Source organism: Rhinatrema bivittatum, chromosome 3, assembly GCF_901001135.1.
Source record: "Rhinatrema bivittatum chromosome 3, aRhiBiv1.1, whole genome shotgun sequence".
Lineage (NCBI taxonomy): Eukaryota > Metazoa > Chordata > Amphibia > Gymnophiona > Rhinatrematidae > Rhinatrema > Rhinatrema bivittatum.
This window is the reverse complement of record NC_042617.1, coordinates 504514005-504529791: the sequence shown is the minus strand read 5'-3', so window position 1 is coordinate 504529791 and position 15787 is coordinate 504514005. Positions and strand designations below refer to the sequence as shown.

At 41.5% G+C, this 15787-nt stretch overlaps 1 protein-coding gene across 1 annotated transcript; it reads right to left on the bottom strand.

The window, feature by feature from the left end:
• Positions 1 to 1433: 1433 nt before the first annotated feature.
• SOX7 (SRY-box transcription factor 7) lies at positions 1434 to 4973 on the bottom strand. Its single transcript, XM_029596153.1, has 2 exons — positions 4579 to 4973; positions 1434 to 3329 (listed from the first exon to the last, which is right to left on the bottom strand). The coding sequence occupies exons 1-2, from the start codon at positions 4805 to 4807 to the stop codon at positions 2464 to 2466; spliced, it is 1095 nt and encodes a 364-aa protein (XP_029452013.1). The 5' UTR covers positions 4808 to 4973; the 3' UTR covers positions 1434 to 2463.
• Between the last annotated feature and the right edge of the window lie 10814 nt (positions 4974 to 15787).

Below are 15787 nucleotides of genomic sequence, written 5' to 3'. Positions count from 1 at the left end.
TAAATCCGAGGGAGGAGAAGTCCGGGTTCCGCAGAAAAGTCAGAAGAGAGATACTAGCGGGGAAGAAGGCTAGAGGAGAGGTGACTAGAAAAAGAGGAAAGAGCTGGGAATTTGGGGGGAGAGACTAGATATGGAGGGAAGGACCGACTGAAGAGAGTGTGGCAGTAAGCGTAGACCGGGGGAAGTGGAGGCCTAGGAGAGGGGAAAGAGGTAGATCTGAGAAAAGAAATAAGGTGGGTTAAGAAAGAGACAGGGAAGGAAGTGGAAAAAAAAAAGAGAAAATTAATGAGAGGAATGAAATAACTGCAATAGAGAACGAGAAGGAACAGAGAGATTATCCTGATACACAACAAAGTTAGGAAGAAATGTCAGATATAGACAGATACGCACAAATATAGGTTTGAAGACTTGTAATATACATACATGTTAGCAAATTGTATGCAATTTTATGCACATGAGCCACAGAATTGCTGCAGAATTTTGAAAATCGGTGGCAGACATTTTAACCCTTTCTGCAGAATCTTCTCCTGCGTGGATGGACCCAGGAAGTTTTACAAAGACTAAGAGGCTAAAATCAACGGCAAGAAGCAAGTAGATCTGTGATCCCTGAATACTCATCAGAAGGGTCCTTGATTCCATACTCTCCTTCACAAGTTATACGCCTTGTTTTCCGAGTGGACTGGGAGTTGATCAGAATGCAGGTAAATCCGTGTGACGTCAAAACCTAACATTACAAAGGCAGAGCTCGGGCTGCTCCCTGGTTTCACTCCCCGACTACGGAATAGCTGAAGGGACCCTCATGAACATTCCCCCCTTAATGTTTAATTTGTCTTGAAGACTTTTTGCTGTCAAGGCTTTATCAAGTTTCATCTAATTTTGAAATTCTCTTTTATGGGGTAATTAATGGTTTTAACAAAACCAGGTGTCCTAGTTATACTTGCCTGGCTTTGTATCCTATATTCTTCTGACCCTGTTCCTTGCACTCTCGTGGCATCCCGACTCTGCTCCAACCACCTGCTTCCTTTAGCATTTTGAGTAAGTCTGAAAAGCTAAATATAGATATCTGAAATCTCTGTATACCAAAAATTCGCTCTAGGTATCCTTTATTTAGTTTACTGGGCATTTACACTACTGACACATTTCCATCAAAAGGACAATGTTTGATGTTAAAGTGTTTTTTTCCGTTCACCGATAGCAGCACTCTGCACTTTCTAACAAAAAAATGTTGCATGATATATTTTTTTTAAGAGTTCCTGCACCGCTTTAAGAAAAAAAAAAAAAGTCTTTAGTTTCACCGGCAGGCTGTAAAATATTACACTTCATATCAATTGGTCTTTTTTAAATAAAGATTTAGAATCAGTTAACCAACTATGAAAAATATTATTGGAGAAATAAGCTTTTAGAATTCGGATTTATAAACAATCAAGCGGCCCTTGTATAAAAAGATATTTATTTAAATTAAATAGTTTAGGCAAACAGATATGTACAGCCATTCAAAATGCATATTAAGGGGCAAAGAAGCAGGGACCATATGTTGCAAAAAAAACTTGAAAATTTTTTTGAAGGATTATTTATAATTATTATTAATAATAGTACATATTTTTAGGACTTCAAACCAGTAATCATGTGCGCACTAATTGCTACTCATTAACAAATGTCATAAAGTACTACTAAGGTTAATCAGCTCATATAATTGATTTACAATAAGACTTCATTCTTATGTTTTAATTATAACTTTAGAAACACAAGAGAAAATCGAATAGAATATTAATTTACAGCAGTTTGTCACAAGCGATAATATACTTTGACTAAAAAGACATCATTTGGTAATTCATTTCTAGACTCCAAGTATTTTCCTCCGATGTTTGACATAATAAAAATGTATTCACATTGTTTACTTTAAAAAAAAAATGCCTGCATAAATCATTTTTTTCCAGTTCCAAACGAAAGAGCTTCTCTAAAATGTGTATTCTGTAGGCCATCCAAGATCAAAAACTACAGACGGCCTGACCTTTAAAATGATATCCACGATCACACACCAATTTTAAACGAAAATATTCATGTGCATCATATATGTGTGCATAAAAATGTATGCACGCATACATATATTTACTGTCACCTGCTAATTCGGGGGATCTTTCATTTGGGGCGGGGGGGGTGTCCGTCCACATGTATGTAGATTATATTTAAGCAATGGTTATGAAATGACTAAACAAGATTTTTTTTTTCGATGCATCTCTGTAAAAGGAACTGACACACATTCGGAAGCCGGAGACTCGCATTTGGGTTTGGTAATCAAAAGCCCTCACTTATAATAAAGGAAAGGAGGAGCAGTCATTCTGTTGAGACTTAAGTTAGCAACCCTGAGGAGATGGTGGGGAAGGGACGCCAATAATACTGTGACTCTTTTCCATTTCCAGTGTCTCTCTTTGTTTTTGGGGGGGGGGGGGGGGGTTTCTTCGTTTAGGACACGCTGTAGTTGTTGTAGTAAGTCGCAGTGGCGTCCGCTAGGACCGAGATGAGGCTGGTTTCCGGGGGGTGGGCGCCGGCGGACTGGGCCGCCTGGCTGTGTCCGCTCATGGGCAGCCCGCTGGGGTCCGGCGGGGGCCCGGCCGTGTTTAGGTACTGGTCGAACTCGTCCCTGTCCATTTCCCCTAAAAGTTCCGCTTGGCTGATCTGATCCAGGGCGTCGTAACCGTGGTGATCCGGCGGCGGGGAGAGCTGGCCCGGGTGGGCCTGGAGGTTGGGGTGGAGGGAACGGAAAGCCGGGGGGTAGTAAGCGGGAGGGGGAGGGGGTGGGAGCCCCGCGCCGGGCCGAGGCGGGAGGGCGAGCGGGCCGAGGTGCGCGCAGTGCAGGGGCGCAGGGGAGTAGGCGGCAGGGTAAGCGGCTCCACTCATATGGGCGCGAGGGTCCTCGGCGGCGCACGGGGGCGAGAAGAGGGTCCGCTCGGGCTCCAGCACCTCCAGAGGGGACATTTCAGGGGGCGTCGGGAGCCCGTAAGGGTAGGCGTCCAGGCTGGCGCTGCCTCCCCGGGGCTCTCGGTAGTTTCGGAGGCTCTGCAGGGTGGCCCCGGAGGAGTAGCCGGCGCTGTCCTCGTCCTTCATTGCTGCCCTGCAGTTTCGGTTCTCCGTGGCCGAGGTCTGCTCCTTGGAAAGGTTATTAAGCAGAAAGCCCGGGTCCACCCGTTTGCAGATCCGTTTGATTTGTTTCTTTCTCCTGGGACGGTATTTATAGTTGGGGTAATCCTGCATGTGCTGAATCCTTAGCCTTTCCGCCTCTTCCACGTAAGGCCTCTTCTGCGACGGTGACAGCGCTTTCCAGGACTTCCCTAAAAACAAACACAACGTTTTTGGGTTTTTTTTTTCAAAAAGAAAACCACTTAGAGCCAGGTCTATAACATTAAACTTTGAAAAAAAAAAAGTTTCTGTAAGAGAACATTTTGCGCAAAGCATCCCGAGCCTATCGGATGCTCTAGTGAAAAGAAAAAAGATTCATGCGTCTAGAAATGCTACGTCGTTTCCTTACACGGTTGTCCAATTAATATTATTATTATTACTATTGTAGCTGCGCTAAAAAGATAAAAATTGCAAACCCTTTAAAAAAAATTAATCCCTTAAAAAAGTTATTTTCGGATTTTTTCGTCATTTTCATTGCTAATATCGCACTGAAAATGCAGTTTTCGCGCTAACAGTGCGATTGCAAGGCATAATAACAATAATGAGACTATTTAATTCGATTACTAGTACGGTAACAGTTCTGCTGATTCACTACCATAGCTGAACGTTATTCTCAGGGTTGGCCATAATGTGTGTCGTTTATTTTTACATTACCGCTAAATGCTACAGGAGATAGTAAAAAAATAAAAAAGGGGGCATTTCTGAGAAACGTTTGGCTTGACACGATTAGAAAACGAATACTTAATGGAGCCCTAATGACTATTTTTTTTTATCGGGAGCCATCTCTGCAATCAGTTGATTTCCTCTGAATTCCCAGAGTTGAAACAACTACAAAAACAAGTGTTCATGGCAGGTTCCCAAGGAAGAAGCAGAGAGCACTCATCTCTCCTCCAGCCCAAGCAGCAAAGCAGCGGATGCTAAAGGACCAGGAAAGAGCGGGGCCACATTAAAGTGAAAAGGTTTCGTCACTAACGAAAACATAGTATTTTGTCCTACGAAATAACCACCTTCATCATCGCAATAAACTGTGTCGGTAATTAGGTGTGACAATAAATAAATTGGAAAGAAAAATAAACATTTAAAACGTGCTGCTGATTATTGGGTTTTTTTTTGGGGGGGGGGGGTAGTTTGTTTTTTTTCGTTTGCCACGAAATAGTTTCAGAGTTTTGGGCAAGGAAAAAAAAGAAAATCAGTGAAAATATCAGATTCCCCCCCGTTTTACTTGTGAAACAAATGGGAGCTGAGAAAACCGAGCAGTTTGGATGTTACAAGCGGAAAGCCAATGGGGGGTCAGAAGCGTTTGTCGGCGTGGAGGCGGGGGAACGGCGCCGGGGGCGGCAGCAGCAGCAGGGCACCGGCTTTCTCCTAGCAGGCGGCGATCAGAGTCGGGGGGGCCCTTACCCAGCATCTTGCTCAGCTCGGCGTTGTGCAGGTCCGGGTTCTGCACGGCCAGCCGCTTCCTCTCGTCCTTAGCCCACACCATGAAGGCGTTCATGGGCCTGCGGATGCGGGGCTCCGAGCCCTTGTCCCCGGGGGCTCTGTGCGCGGGCGGCCCGTCCGAGAGCTCCCCGTGCAGGGGCGAGCAGTCCAGGCCCTCTGGCCACGAGTAGGAGCCCAGCAGGGACGTCATGGCGCCGGGAGGGCAGCGGGGCACCTCGCTCTCGCTCTCTTTTTTTGTTTTGTTTTGTTGTCCTTTCCTTTGGACGATTTGATTCCTCCCCCGGTGACTCAGGCTCGCTCTGTCCCGAGAGGATGACAGCAGGGGCTCTCTCCTTCCTTGACGAGTCTGCCTCCAGTTCCTGCTGCCCGTCCGTATTTATCAGCTCCTGAGCGCAGGTTCCTCCAATGACACAGGAGGTGCTCCCGGCCTCGGCTCCTCCTCGTTTGGAACGAGACGAGCCTGAGCCAGAAGAGAAACTTCTCCTCCGGCACCCAGAGACCGGCTTTCCTGCACCTAACTTTCCCTGTATTTTACTTAAAAAAAAAGTTTCTCTCCTGGGATCTCTCTGTCCAAGTTTATTCTTTTCTTTGTTCCTATAGAAACGATTCGTTTCAGGCGGTAGTCGCTGACTAAAGCAGGTTGGTAGGTGAATTCACCTGCTCTGGGTAACGAATACAGTTATTGCTGGACTTCCGAAATAAAAACTCTCTTTCATTTTAAACGTGCCGATAAGCTCTTGGAAAACTTTGTGACATCATCTATGGAAGATGATGTCACAAAGGGAATCTGACTGAAGATGATGTCACAAAGAGAATCTGACTGAAAGAAAACGCGTCAGTGCAGCAGCAGCAGCCCCCACTGACCTAAAATTTGGCTTGGAGATGACTGGCAGACGTTTTATGTGAAAGAGTAAGGGACTGGTTAATAAAAGAGGGTTCAGGCTCCTGTGGGTCTGCTGAGAAAGTGTGTGGGGTTTCTGTGTAAGGAGATGCCTGGCAGCTGTGAAGTCACATTGTGGCTTCCAGATGGCCCAGGGGCAGAAGAGTAGATGAATTTAATACTGGACCTTTGCTACTTCTAAATCAGTTTTCATTTCTATTGAGCTATGCATGAAAGGCATATTGGCTGGAAAAAAAATACCACAAAAAAAGAAAAATAGAAACTTTTCAGATTACCTTTAAAATAATTTGGGTGGCCGGGTGATTCGATAGGAACTGCTGAGCGCTGCCCTATTGAACATCTGGTTTGGATCCTGGTGCAGGGCCTCTGCTTTCCCAGGGGACAGGGCTGGAGCTGCAGCTTAGGAATCTTTCAGGAGGAAGGGGAAGAAAGGAAACCCAGGCCATTGCTCAGTGATGATACCTGGTAGCCAGATTATGGGTCCAGTTTAGCCAGGGTACTGAGGAAGCCATAGTTTGTGTTTATTTGCTTACATTCTGCCTTTCATGTATCTCAAAGCAGGTGCTATATTTATTTCTCTACTCCCAAGGGGCTTACAATTTAAGGGCCTCATGGACTAAGCATTTTTCCCATAGACGCAGATTGGGAGAAAAGTCTTAGTAAATCAGGTCCTAAATTTGTACCTGAGGAAGTGGAAGGTAAAGTGACCTGCTTAAGGTCACAAGGAGCTGCAGCGGGATTTAACCCTGGCTTCCTTAGTTCACAGCCCCACTGCTCTAACCCCTAGACTACTCCTCCACTGAGTATTAAGGCTGGGATTGCTGGGCTGAGATGGCAGGGGAGGGGATAGGGGGCATACAACTAGGAGAAAAAAAATGCTCATAGCACTACAAAGGCCAGTTCCTGCTGAGCTGGAAGCAAAAAAAAAAAAGAGCAGAGGAAACTGCTGCATCACAAAGATATATTATGGTTCATGAAATGGAAACCCCCCCCCATATAAAACACCTGGAGATAAAAAATAATGATGGTGCTAGATGATTTTACAGTGCTAATCTTTCCCAGGGAGTCAATTTATTCACCAATTGTGTTTTATATTATATCTATCTATCTATAATCTATATTTGAGGAGAGAGGCAACCTTTACATATCAGTTCCTTTTTACTCCCTGATAGTTTTAAGATTTCTGAAGCCTGCTAGCAGGGTGTTCAGCTTGGGGAGGACAGACTGTGCTTTGGCATGTGGTGGGGCAGCTTTGAAGGAGGCACAGAGTGAGCTATTAAAGGTGGTAGGTGCTGGCAGAACTGTTATCCTGGCTTAGGGTTCACAATTTGGGGTTTCATCAGGGGGTCAGGGCTGTGAGTGCGCAAGAGGGCCCGGAAGAGCAGCCTGTGGCTCCTGAACTAGGAGCTGAGTGGTTTAAACAAATGTATAAGAATTCAAAATTATGCAGAGCAGGGGATAATGCCATACATCCAGTACTCCCCTTTCCTGTTATGTGATCCCAGGTTATAGTGCCTGATGATAAACTTTTCAGAGCTATTTAGATAACTGTATTAAGGTGAGGAAAAGAAGCTTGTAAAAAGGAACAATACGTTCCACTTCTACACAGACCCTTAGAAGATAACCAGACTTTGTACTACTGCTGGTTTCACTAAGTTCTAATTAACCAGAAAAATTCCACCGTACCATTAGATCTGCCAGCAAGGACAGGTTGTTTTTTTTTTAACTATTTTAAAAACAACCCTAAAAAGGAGCACAGAAATCCGAGTACATCTATGCGTCCCCGCTGCATGTTCAGTCGTTCTTCTTCATGCCATTTCTAGCCTGAACTTACTGGCGCACCTGGAGGAATGCAGTCAGGAGAAGGGCTAGTAGCAGTCCCAGGCTGTATCGCTTGCAAAGATCTTGGATGCTCTGGGGGACATTTACACCCGTGCATGAGAGAGCAAGGCTGGGAGGGGGGGAGTATTTCCTCTGTGAAACAGGCTGAGCAGATTCCAAGCTTCTTCGCTCTCCAGCCACAAAGCCCTTAAACTTGCTCTCCAGACGATGGAGAGCGACAAGAACTGCTAGGCCCGGAGCAGGGCAGCGCGCAGGGCGAAAGCTTCCCGGAAGCAAAAAGGTAACTTTGCGCGAGAGAGGGGGCGGGGCTGCTGCTTTCTGGCCCCCTTTGATTCTTCTACCCCCGTCGCTCGGCGGCTCTCCTCCTCCTCCTTCCAATGCAAGTCCTCCCACGACAATCCTAGCTGAAAAGCCAGGCACGGTTATTAATGTAATGAAAACCAAATATGTTAAAAGACATTAGGTGTACTAATCACAGTCCTGTACACTAGCATGTATTACTCGATTGGTAGGTACAAAAAGTATCGCAAGTCCCTCTCTCTCACACACACTATATATAAATGCAATAAATTATAACAGAAGTGTGTGTATATATGTACTTTTAATTTTTATCATTTACTGCTTTTTATTCACATTCCTTCAACACATCTAAAACACTTAAGAAGGAAATTAAAAAAAGGTTAAGTCCATCAGGTCTGCTGTGAATTCCGTAGCTTTGTCAATGAAAACTGGTTCCAGTGTCACCATCAAGCCATATTTCCACTGGAAGTACTATTAATACTTTTGCGAGATTCAACAAAGCTTCCTTAAAAAAAACAAACCAACAATATTAAGGTTGATTAATTACAGTGGCAAATAGAGAAACTCCCAACGATTCATCTCAGGCTCTATCGGGGATCGGAAAGGACAGATCCAAAGAATTGTCTGGTTCAGTTGGATCACTGGCGAGTAATTCACTGTGCAAAAACTAAAAATGAACAGCTTTAATCATCCGTGATTTACAGCATTATCATATTTTAAACTAGAATAAACAGATATGAAAAGATTTTTTTTTTTAAAGAAAGGCTGGTGTATTAGGAAAGGCTGGTAGGAGTTTTGGAGGCAAAACTATAGCACTTTTAGAAAAATAATTTTGGCATGGACAATTTGTAGCTTGAACTATCTACTAGGAAATCAAGGCCACATGATCTGCAGTGCCGAATCAATTCGCTCTCTCTTGCAAGTGACACGGATACGAGATCATTTGGGACATCATTGGGGGTAGGAAGCTCAGCCAGCTTTTTTAAAGCCTTACCAAAGGCTTGTTCTAACAAAAATAAAGTTTTCCTATTATAAATTAGGGCCTATAATATCGATAATACCAGGATAATCTCAGCCATGTGATTAAAACCTTTTTCCTTTCATATTCGTTAAATTGATAGCCTTTTTAGGTTATAATTAAAAATCCACGAGTCCTTTCATATACATACATATTTATAAAATGGTGTTTCTTTCCCTTTAATACACGTTAGTTACACACCACTCATTGGTTTCTTAAAACGAATATTTTCAGAAAACATCCCTTCTTAAAAATAGATTTATGCCAACCTCCTCGACATTCTACCTAGGTAACAACTTTTTACGCGCTTTACATGTTTATGGTGTTTTGATTGTGTTTCCGTAGGCATTTTTTTTCTCATTTTATTTGCTTGATGTGCAACAGATATTCCTAGCACGCACTCTATACGAGTGTGGCAGCACTAGTCCAGCCTATTCACCGAGGCCGGGCACAGGAAGCTGAGAATTTCCCCAACTTGCTCTTTGGAGACGTCAGCGGGAGCCCTCATTAGCCCAGTTAGAAATGGGACTGTGCACGCGCACCTACAGACTGCTGCGATCCTGAAGCTGCACTAGGGGCCAGGAAGGATCCCGTGCAGGCGGACAAACCGGTTTTACGACAGCTTTTTACAGGCCGTAACGAAAACAGATGGACAAAAGTCTGCAGTATTTAAATGCAATGAAAAATAAGTGCATCTTTTCATGCAATGTGTCTTGAAGGGATTTTTTTTTTTTTAAAGATCCGTTAACAAAATGATAGTGATACAAAATGTTATTATCTCCGTTTGAGGACTTGTCTTTATAGAGGCATTTGTGCAAACTGGCTGAGATTTACGGTGACTACAATTCTGTACAAGACTTTCAGAACATAGGCTGTTACAAGTGAAACAAAAACTTTGGCACTGCCATCAAACAAATAGTTATTTGTTAAGGTCCCATCTGTCAAAGCTGTTAGTTTCTTTTCTCTTTTCTTCATGAACATCCCCAGAGTATTTTACCTACACTGAAGCGTACAGAGGGTTTTAATTAATTTAAAAAAAAAATCTTCTAATGTCATCTTTGTAGTGCAACGTATTGCCTTATTTAAATAAGTATATTTCTCCAGATAATTATTTTAGTAGATACTAATTTTTTAAAAAATGTTTTAAATAAATGTAGGATGTGTATTCAAACGTTTCATGGTTACTTTGGGGCATCACATTATGTAATTCGATATCCCCTTCTTCAGTCCTCCCCCCAACACATACAGTATATATGATTTCACGTCAGCTGATCAGCATATAGAAACAGAGGCTCATAGAACTAGAAACAGTTGAAACAAATTGGCTCCATTTTCTTTCACAACACAACGTCCTTTTTTTCGCTAAGAAAAAAAATACAATACAAAAATATATGCGAGAGAGTGTGGGCGTCCTTTATAATCAATCATAGCTTCTTCCAATAATTTACCTTTTTTTTTTTTTGCACATAAAATTGTTACATAAACTCTCTGTATTTTCATAATGTTCAGTCTGCTCAGCAAAATACAGCACCATGTGCCCAAATTCATGTCAAAGCAGCATTGCTTTGCATCTCATCCCATCCTTACTGTTATACAGGTGAGGAAACAATTTATCTTCCCATCCCGAGGCAGCTGCGTTTTAGCATGGTCCTAGTGCCTGATACCGGCAAGCAGTCGTCACCTTTCCGGCCGAGCAACACCCGAGTCTTAAATCCGACCCTCTCTCAAAAGTGTTTGCTTATATTCCGTTTCCATTGTAGTTCATCCCTCGAGTCTACAACATCTCCAAAATCCCTCCCTTCCTTTCTGAACAGGCTGCCAGAATCCCAATCTCATCAGCTCCCACTTAGATTAATGCAACCTGTTCCTACCGTGAATGATCTTTCTCCACTGCAGTCTATCTAAAATTCAGCAACATGGCTATTTATTTCATTTCATTTTTTAATGATTTGCTTAAAGACCAATTAACAGTCTATGCAAAGTACAATACAAAATTCTCACACACACACACACAGAGTAATTATAAACAAAACTATATACTGGGGTGTGCAGTTCCAGTCTTTGAGGGCCACCTTTCAGGATTACCCTAATGAATAGGCAGGAAATGGATGTGCATACAACTGAGGCCGTGTGCATGCAAATCTCTTTCATGCATATTCATTAGGAATATTTTGAAAACCCGACTGGTTTATTTATTTATTTATTTAAAGGTATTTATATACCGTTTTTTAAAATAAAATTTTATCAAAACGGTTTACAACATGTTAAAAATAAAAATAAAATATAACTAAAATAAACTTAAATACATAAATTTGACTAAATAGCTAGATGATAACTAGCTAAAAACAAATTATTAATTAAAATTAAAATAAAATAAAGGTAGCGTGCCTTGAGCAAGGAGGGCAGGGAGGGTAAAAAGGGGGAACGAGAGGGGACGAATCGTAATATCCTTAAAGAACACTGATGGGAAGATAGGGGAAGGGAGAAGTTAAAGTGACATGTAACTGATGAGAGAAATTTGGGAGATGAAGTTTCATTTATGATCAGGGGGTTGCTTAGTGGAAGTATTAAATGCTTGTTGAAAGAGGAATGTTTTTAGAGCTTTTTTGAAATGATGAGGATTTGATATTAAGCGAAGAGGGTTGGGTAGTGAGTTCCAGAGTGATGGTCCTGCTACTGAAAAAGCTCTTTTCCTGGTGATGTCTAATCTGGCCTGTCGTGGTGATGGAATGTCTAAGAGATTTTGAGTAAGTGATCTTAAGTGTCGGGTGGGTTTGTAAATACGGAGTAAGGTGCAAAGCCAGGTGGATGAGGAATTATTAATTAGACTGTGAATGATTGAGATTACTTTATATTTTATCCTGTACTTTATGGGTAGCCAATGAAGAGAATGTAGGATGGGTGTAATATGATTGCGAATGGAGGTACCGGATAATAAGCGAGCAGCACTATTTTGAACTAGTTGTAGCGGATGAATTGATGAATCAGATAGACCTAGATAGAGAGCATTACAATAGTCTAGACCAGAGAAAATGAGAGATTGAAGGACAGTCCTGAAATCACGATAGAAAAGAAGAGGACGAAGACGTTTCAGAAGCTGTAATTTATAGAATGATTTCTTTGTTAGGGAGGAAATTTGTTGTTTCATGGATAAATCTGTATTTATGGTTACTCCTAGATTTATGGCGTGACAATTAATTGGGATGGTTGAACCATTGAATGTGAAATGGGATGGCGGACCTATAGAGGAATCTGTAATGGATGTTAAATGAACCAATTCAGTTTTTGATGGATTTAATTTTAAACGATTATGAGATAGCCAAGAATTAATGGTAGATAGGTAGAGTGAAACTAATGAAAGGGTGTCAGACCAGGAAGTTTTATAGGGTACCAGAAATTGAATGTCATCTGCATAAATTTTGAATTGTAAATTGAGTGAAGATAAGATGTGGCAAAGTGGAAGAAGATATATATTGAATAGTATGGGAGACAATGAAGATCCTTGGGGAACGCCAGAGGGAATTGTGTAGGGAGTGGAAAATTGATGATTGATATTAACTTGTTGAGGGCGATCTGTAAGAAAGGATGAAAACCAACTTAATACTGTTCCAGTGATACCTATTGCTTGTAGTCCTGAGATGAGAATTTGGTGATCAACCGTATCAAATGCTGCTGAGATGTCTAAAAATACTATAATATAGTCTGTGTATGAATCAAAGGCCCGGAATAATGTGTCAAAGGTAGATAGAAGAAGTGTTTCTGTAGAGTGTCCCTTTCTGAAGCCATGCTGGTTAATGTGGAGAATGTTATTTTCGGATAGAAAATCGGAAAATTGACGTAAGACTGCAGATTCTATTAGTTTAGCTAATGATGTGAGAGAGGCGATAGGTCTGTAATTATTGAGATCAGCTGTACCTTTTGTTTTTGATTTTAGAATAGGTAGAATGGATGTTTTTTTCAAATTGGATGGGAATTGTCCTGTTTCTAAAGATTGGTTAACTAGACTACTAAGAAAAGAGTATGCATGATGACCAATAGCTTTAAAGAAAGCTCCTGAACAAGGATTGTATGGTGAGTTTGAGGGTTTTTGTTTGCTGATTATAATTTGAATTGAATTGTCTGAAACTGGATTAAATTCGGACCATTGATAATTAGGTTCTTTCTTGACACAGGTGGGGTAAGGTAGTTGTGAGAATTCTGTGGAGATGGTGGTTACTTTTGTTTTAAAATGGTTGGCAATTTTATTGCAGAATGTTGTATCGTGTTCTGTGAAGTTTTCGTTGTGTGGAGTAATTAATGTTTTAACTATATTGAATAAAGTATTTGGATTTCCATTGGCTTTAGAGATTAACTTTCCATAATAGAGTTTTTTGGCTTGATTTATTTCTTTGTAATAGTGCCGAAGGGTACATCGATATGTGTTTTTTGCTTCGGTTGTTTTTTTATGTCGCCATTTTCGTTCCAACTTTCTAAGGTGTGTTTTTAGTTGATGTAAAGAATTTGAGTACCAGGGAGCATTGGTCTTTTGTTTCCTGTTATTTATTTGGTGTTGTTTATATGGAGCGATCAGATCTAACGTAGAGGTAATAGCTGAGTTCCATTTAGATATTGAGTCTTCAATATTTGATGGTTGATGGCCCTTGAGAACTGGAGTTACCCAATCCTGCTATTGATGTAATAACAACAACCTAATATCCAAGATATGCCTAGTAAATAACAGGTAACGGTAATATAACACTAAAATAGGACAAAGACTTATCCAGCTCTGATGCCATTATAACCATTCAAGCTCTTTTCTCAAATCACTCCATTGGCTGCCCATCCACGTCATATAAATTCAAACCTCTTTAATTCACCTACAGCAGTGGTGCTCAAACCAGTTCTCCCCCCTCCTCCACCAACTGATCCAGTTTTCAGGATATCACCAATGAATATGCATGAGAAATATTTGCATATATTGAAGGTAATGCATGCAAATACATCTCATGCATATTCATTATAGATAACCTAAAAGCCCGACTGGCTGGTGGGGGTGGGGCAGGGGCACCCAAGAACCGGTTTGAGCTCCCCTGAACTACAGTACCAATGCATTTGTACTGCACTCTCTCATTTCCTCATACATCCATAATGACAGAGTGCTGGTACAGGCAGGATGGTGTTGCTGGCTTTGTTTGGGAACATTTCATTTTTTAAAAAAAAAGCAGATCACGGATATACAAGAAAGATATCTCGATGTTCATGCTGACTGCATATATGTCTATGTCCAATTCTGGAGCTGAATGATTCGCCTTCTATATTTTAGCAAAGTTTGAAATAGAAGCTGTATACATCGTTTTATTTCACTTGTAAACTGAATTGACTTTCATGCTTAGTTTACTACTCAACTCAGATACTACATAAAGCATAGTGCTGACCTAGGACACATTTACTGAGAGGGAACAGGCTCTGTATTGCACTTATATTCCAATACCCTGAACTATTCATTTCTTCTCCACTTGTTAAAGGTAGAATTATAATTTGCCATAAACTCCTACTTGCTAATGAGTATCCACAAAATCACTTCACCTAGTAGATTCTTGTGAAAACCCAGTTTGATATAAATGCACAGTCCGTTCTGTGCCTTGCGGCCTACCTGCTGCATGCCTGGAGTAGACAGGGCGTATCCCCCAGCTCCAGCCTTCATGGGATGATAAGATTCATGCATGCTATAGGAGGGATGCATTTGGGCTGCACCAGAGATGCTGTGTATAGACGGGGGACCAGAATTCATGAGACGGGAGTGGAAGGAAGGGAAGAAAAAGAAAACCCAACACTATGGTTAATCCACAGCTCTTACTACAGTGGGTGGTGCCCTTGGCTCTTTAGATAAGGAAAACAAGGGGAATCCTGTGATGAACAAAAAGGAAACCGAAGTGAAGCTCTGAAAGGAAATTAGAATTAGAATTAATTTATTTGAGACCAAATGGAATAAGCAATAAGAGGGCAGTTTACGGACAGATATCTTATAAAGGATTCCTTGGAGATGTGTAAGTACCTTTTATAGAATAATCTTTCAAGACATCAGCAAAAAAAAAACAAACCAAAAAAAAAAATCAAACCACCCAAGAAAAACTGCACTGTAAAAAAGCAAGTTATCAGAGACTAAAGTGGTGCTGAAACCAGGGAACAATGTGCTGAAAGCTGCTGAAGAGATGTGGAAAGAAAGCTCTAGAATGGTAATTGCAGCATTTGAGGACAAACTTTCTAATTTACAGTTTTCGTTGGATAAGATTAAATAAAAGATGAACTCTAGTACAAGAGGCAGTCTGACCTGGGAAGCAGAATTATTTTTCACAAGAGGACATGGTCTTTGAATATCACGGATTGCAACCCACAATGCTGGAGGAAAAGAATCAACAAATGGAAAATAAGTCAAGATGCAATGACAGAATAGCGGGACTTCTTGAATCAGCTGCTAATGAGTTATTAAAAATGTGTGAAGTCTGAAAATCTAGGAACTGCAAGAGGGGGAAGAAAATACAAATTAAATGTTCACTTCATTTAGGAAAAGAAGAAATAAGCAGAAGCCAAGGCAAGTGCATATTTTGAATCAGGAGGACACAATTAAAATGCTGGCTGCATACAGAGTGAGCAAAGAGTTAACTAACGGAGGAAAGAAATTATTGATGTTCCAGAATCTCTCAGTGAAGGCAATGGCAAAGTAAAAGGAAATTACCCCATACGGTGCCCAGTTATGCAGCAAAAGGATTTTAGTTTCCTGCAAACCTGAACATTTTCTACACCTTTGAGTTCTAATGCATAACAAAATGGGATCCAGTGATTTGAAGGTCAGGCATGCACATGTCTTAGTGGAGGAATAGTCAGTCTACTGGTTAAAGCAATGGGCTAAGAAGCAGCAAAACCAGAGTTCAAATCTAGCTTCTCCTACTGATGCCTTTTGTGACCTTGGGCAAATTATCTCATCCTCAAGTACAAACTTAGGGCCTGATTTACTAGGGCTTTTCTCCATTCTGTGGGCTTTTCCCCATTCTGTGGGGTAGAAAAGGGATACACGCGTACCCCCCGAAAACCTACCCCAAACCCCCCCTGCGCGTGCCAAGCCTATTTTG

Coding starts and splice junctions, on each gene's coding strand:
- SOX7 (XM_029596153.1), bottom strand. CDS start 4,807: ATGACGTCCCTGCTGGGCTCCTACTCGTGGCCAGAGGGCCTGGACTGC. Junction 3,330..4,578: donor CGAGCTGAGCAAGATGCTGG/GTAAGGGCCCCC, acceptor GTTTGTTTTTAG/GGAAGTCCTGGAAAGCGCTG.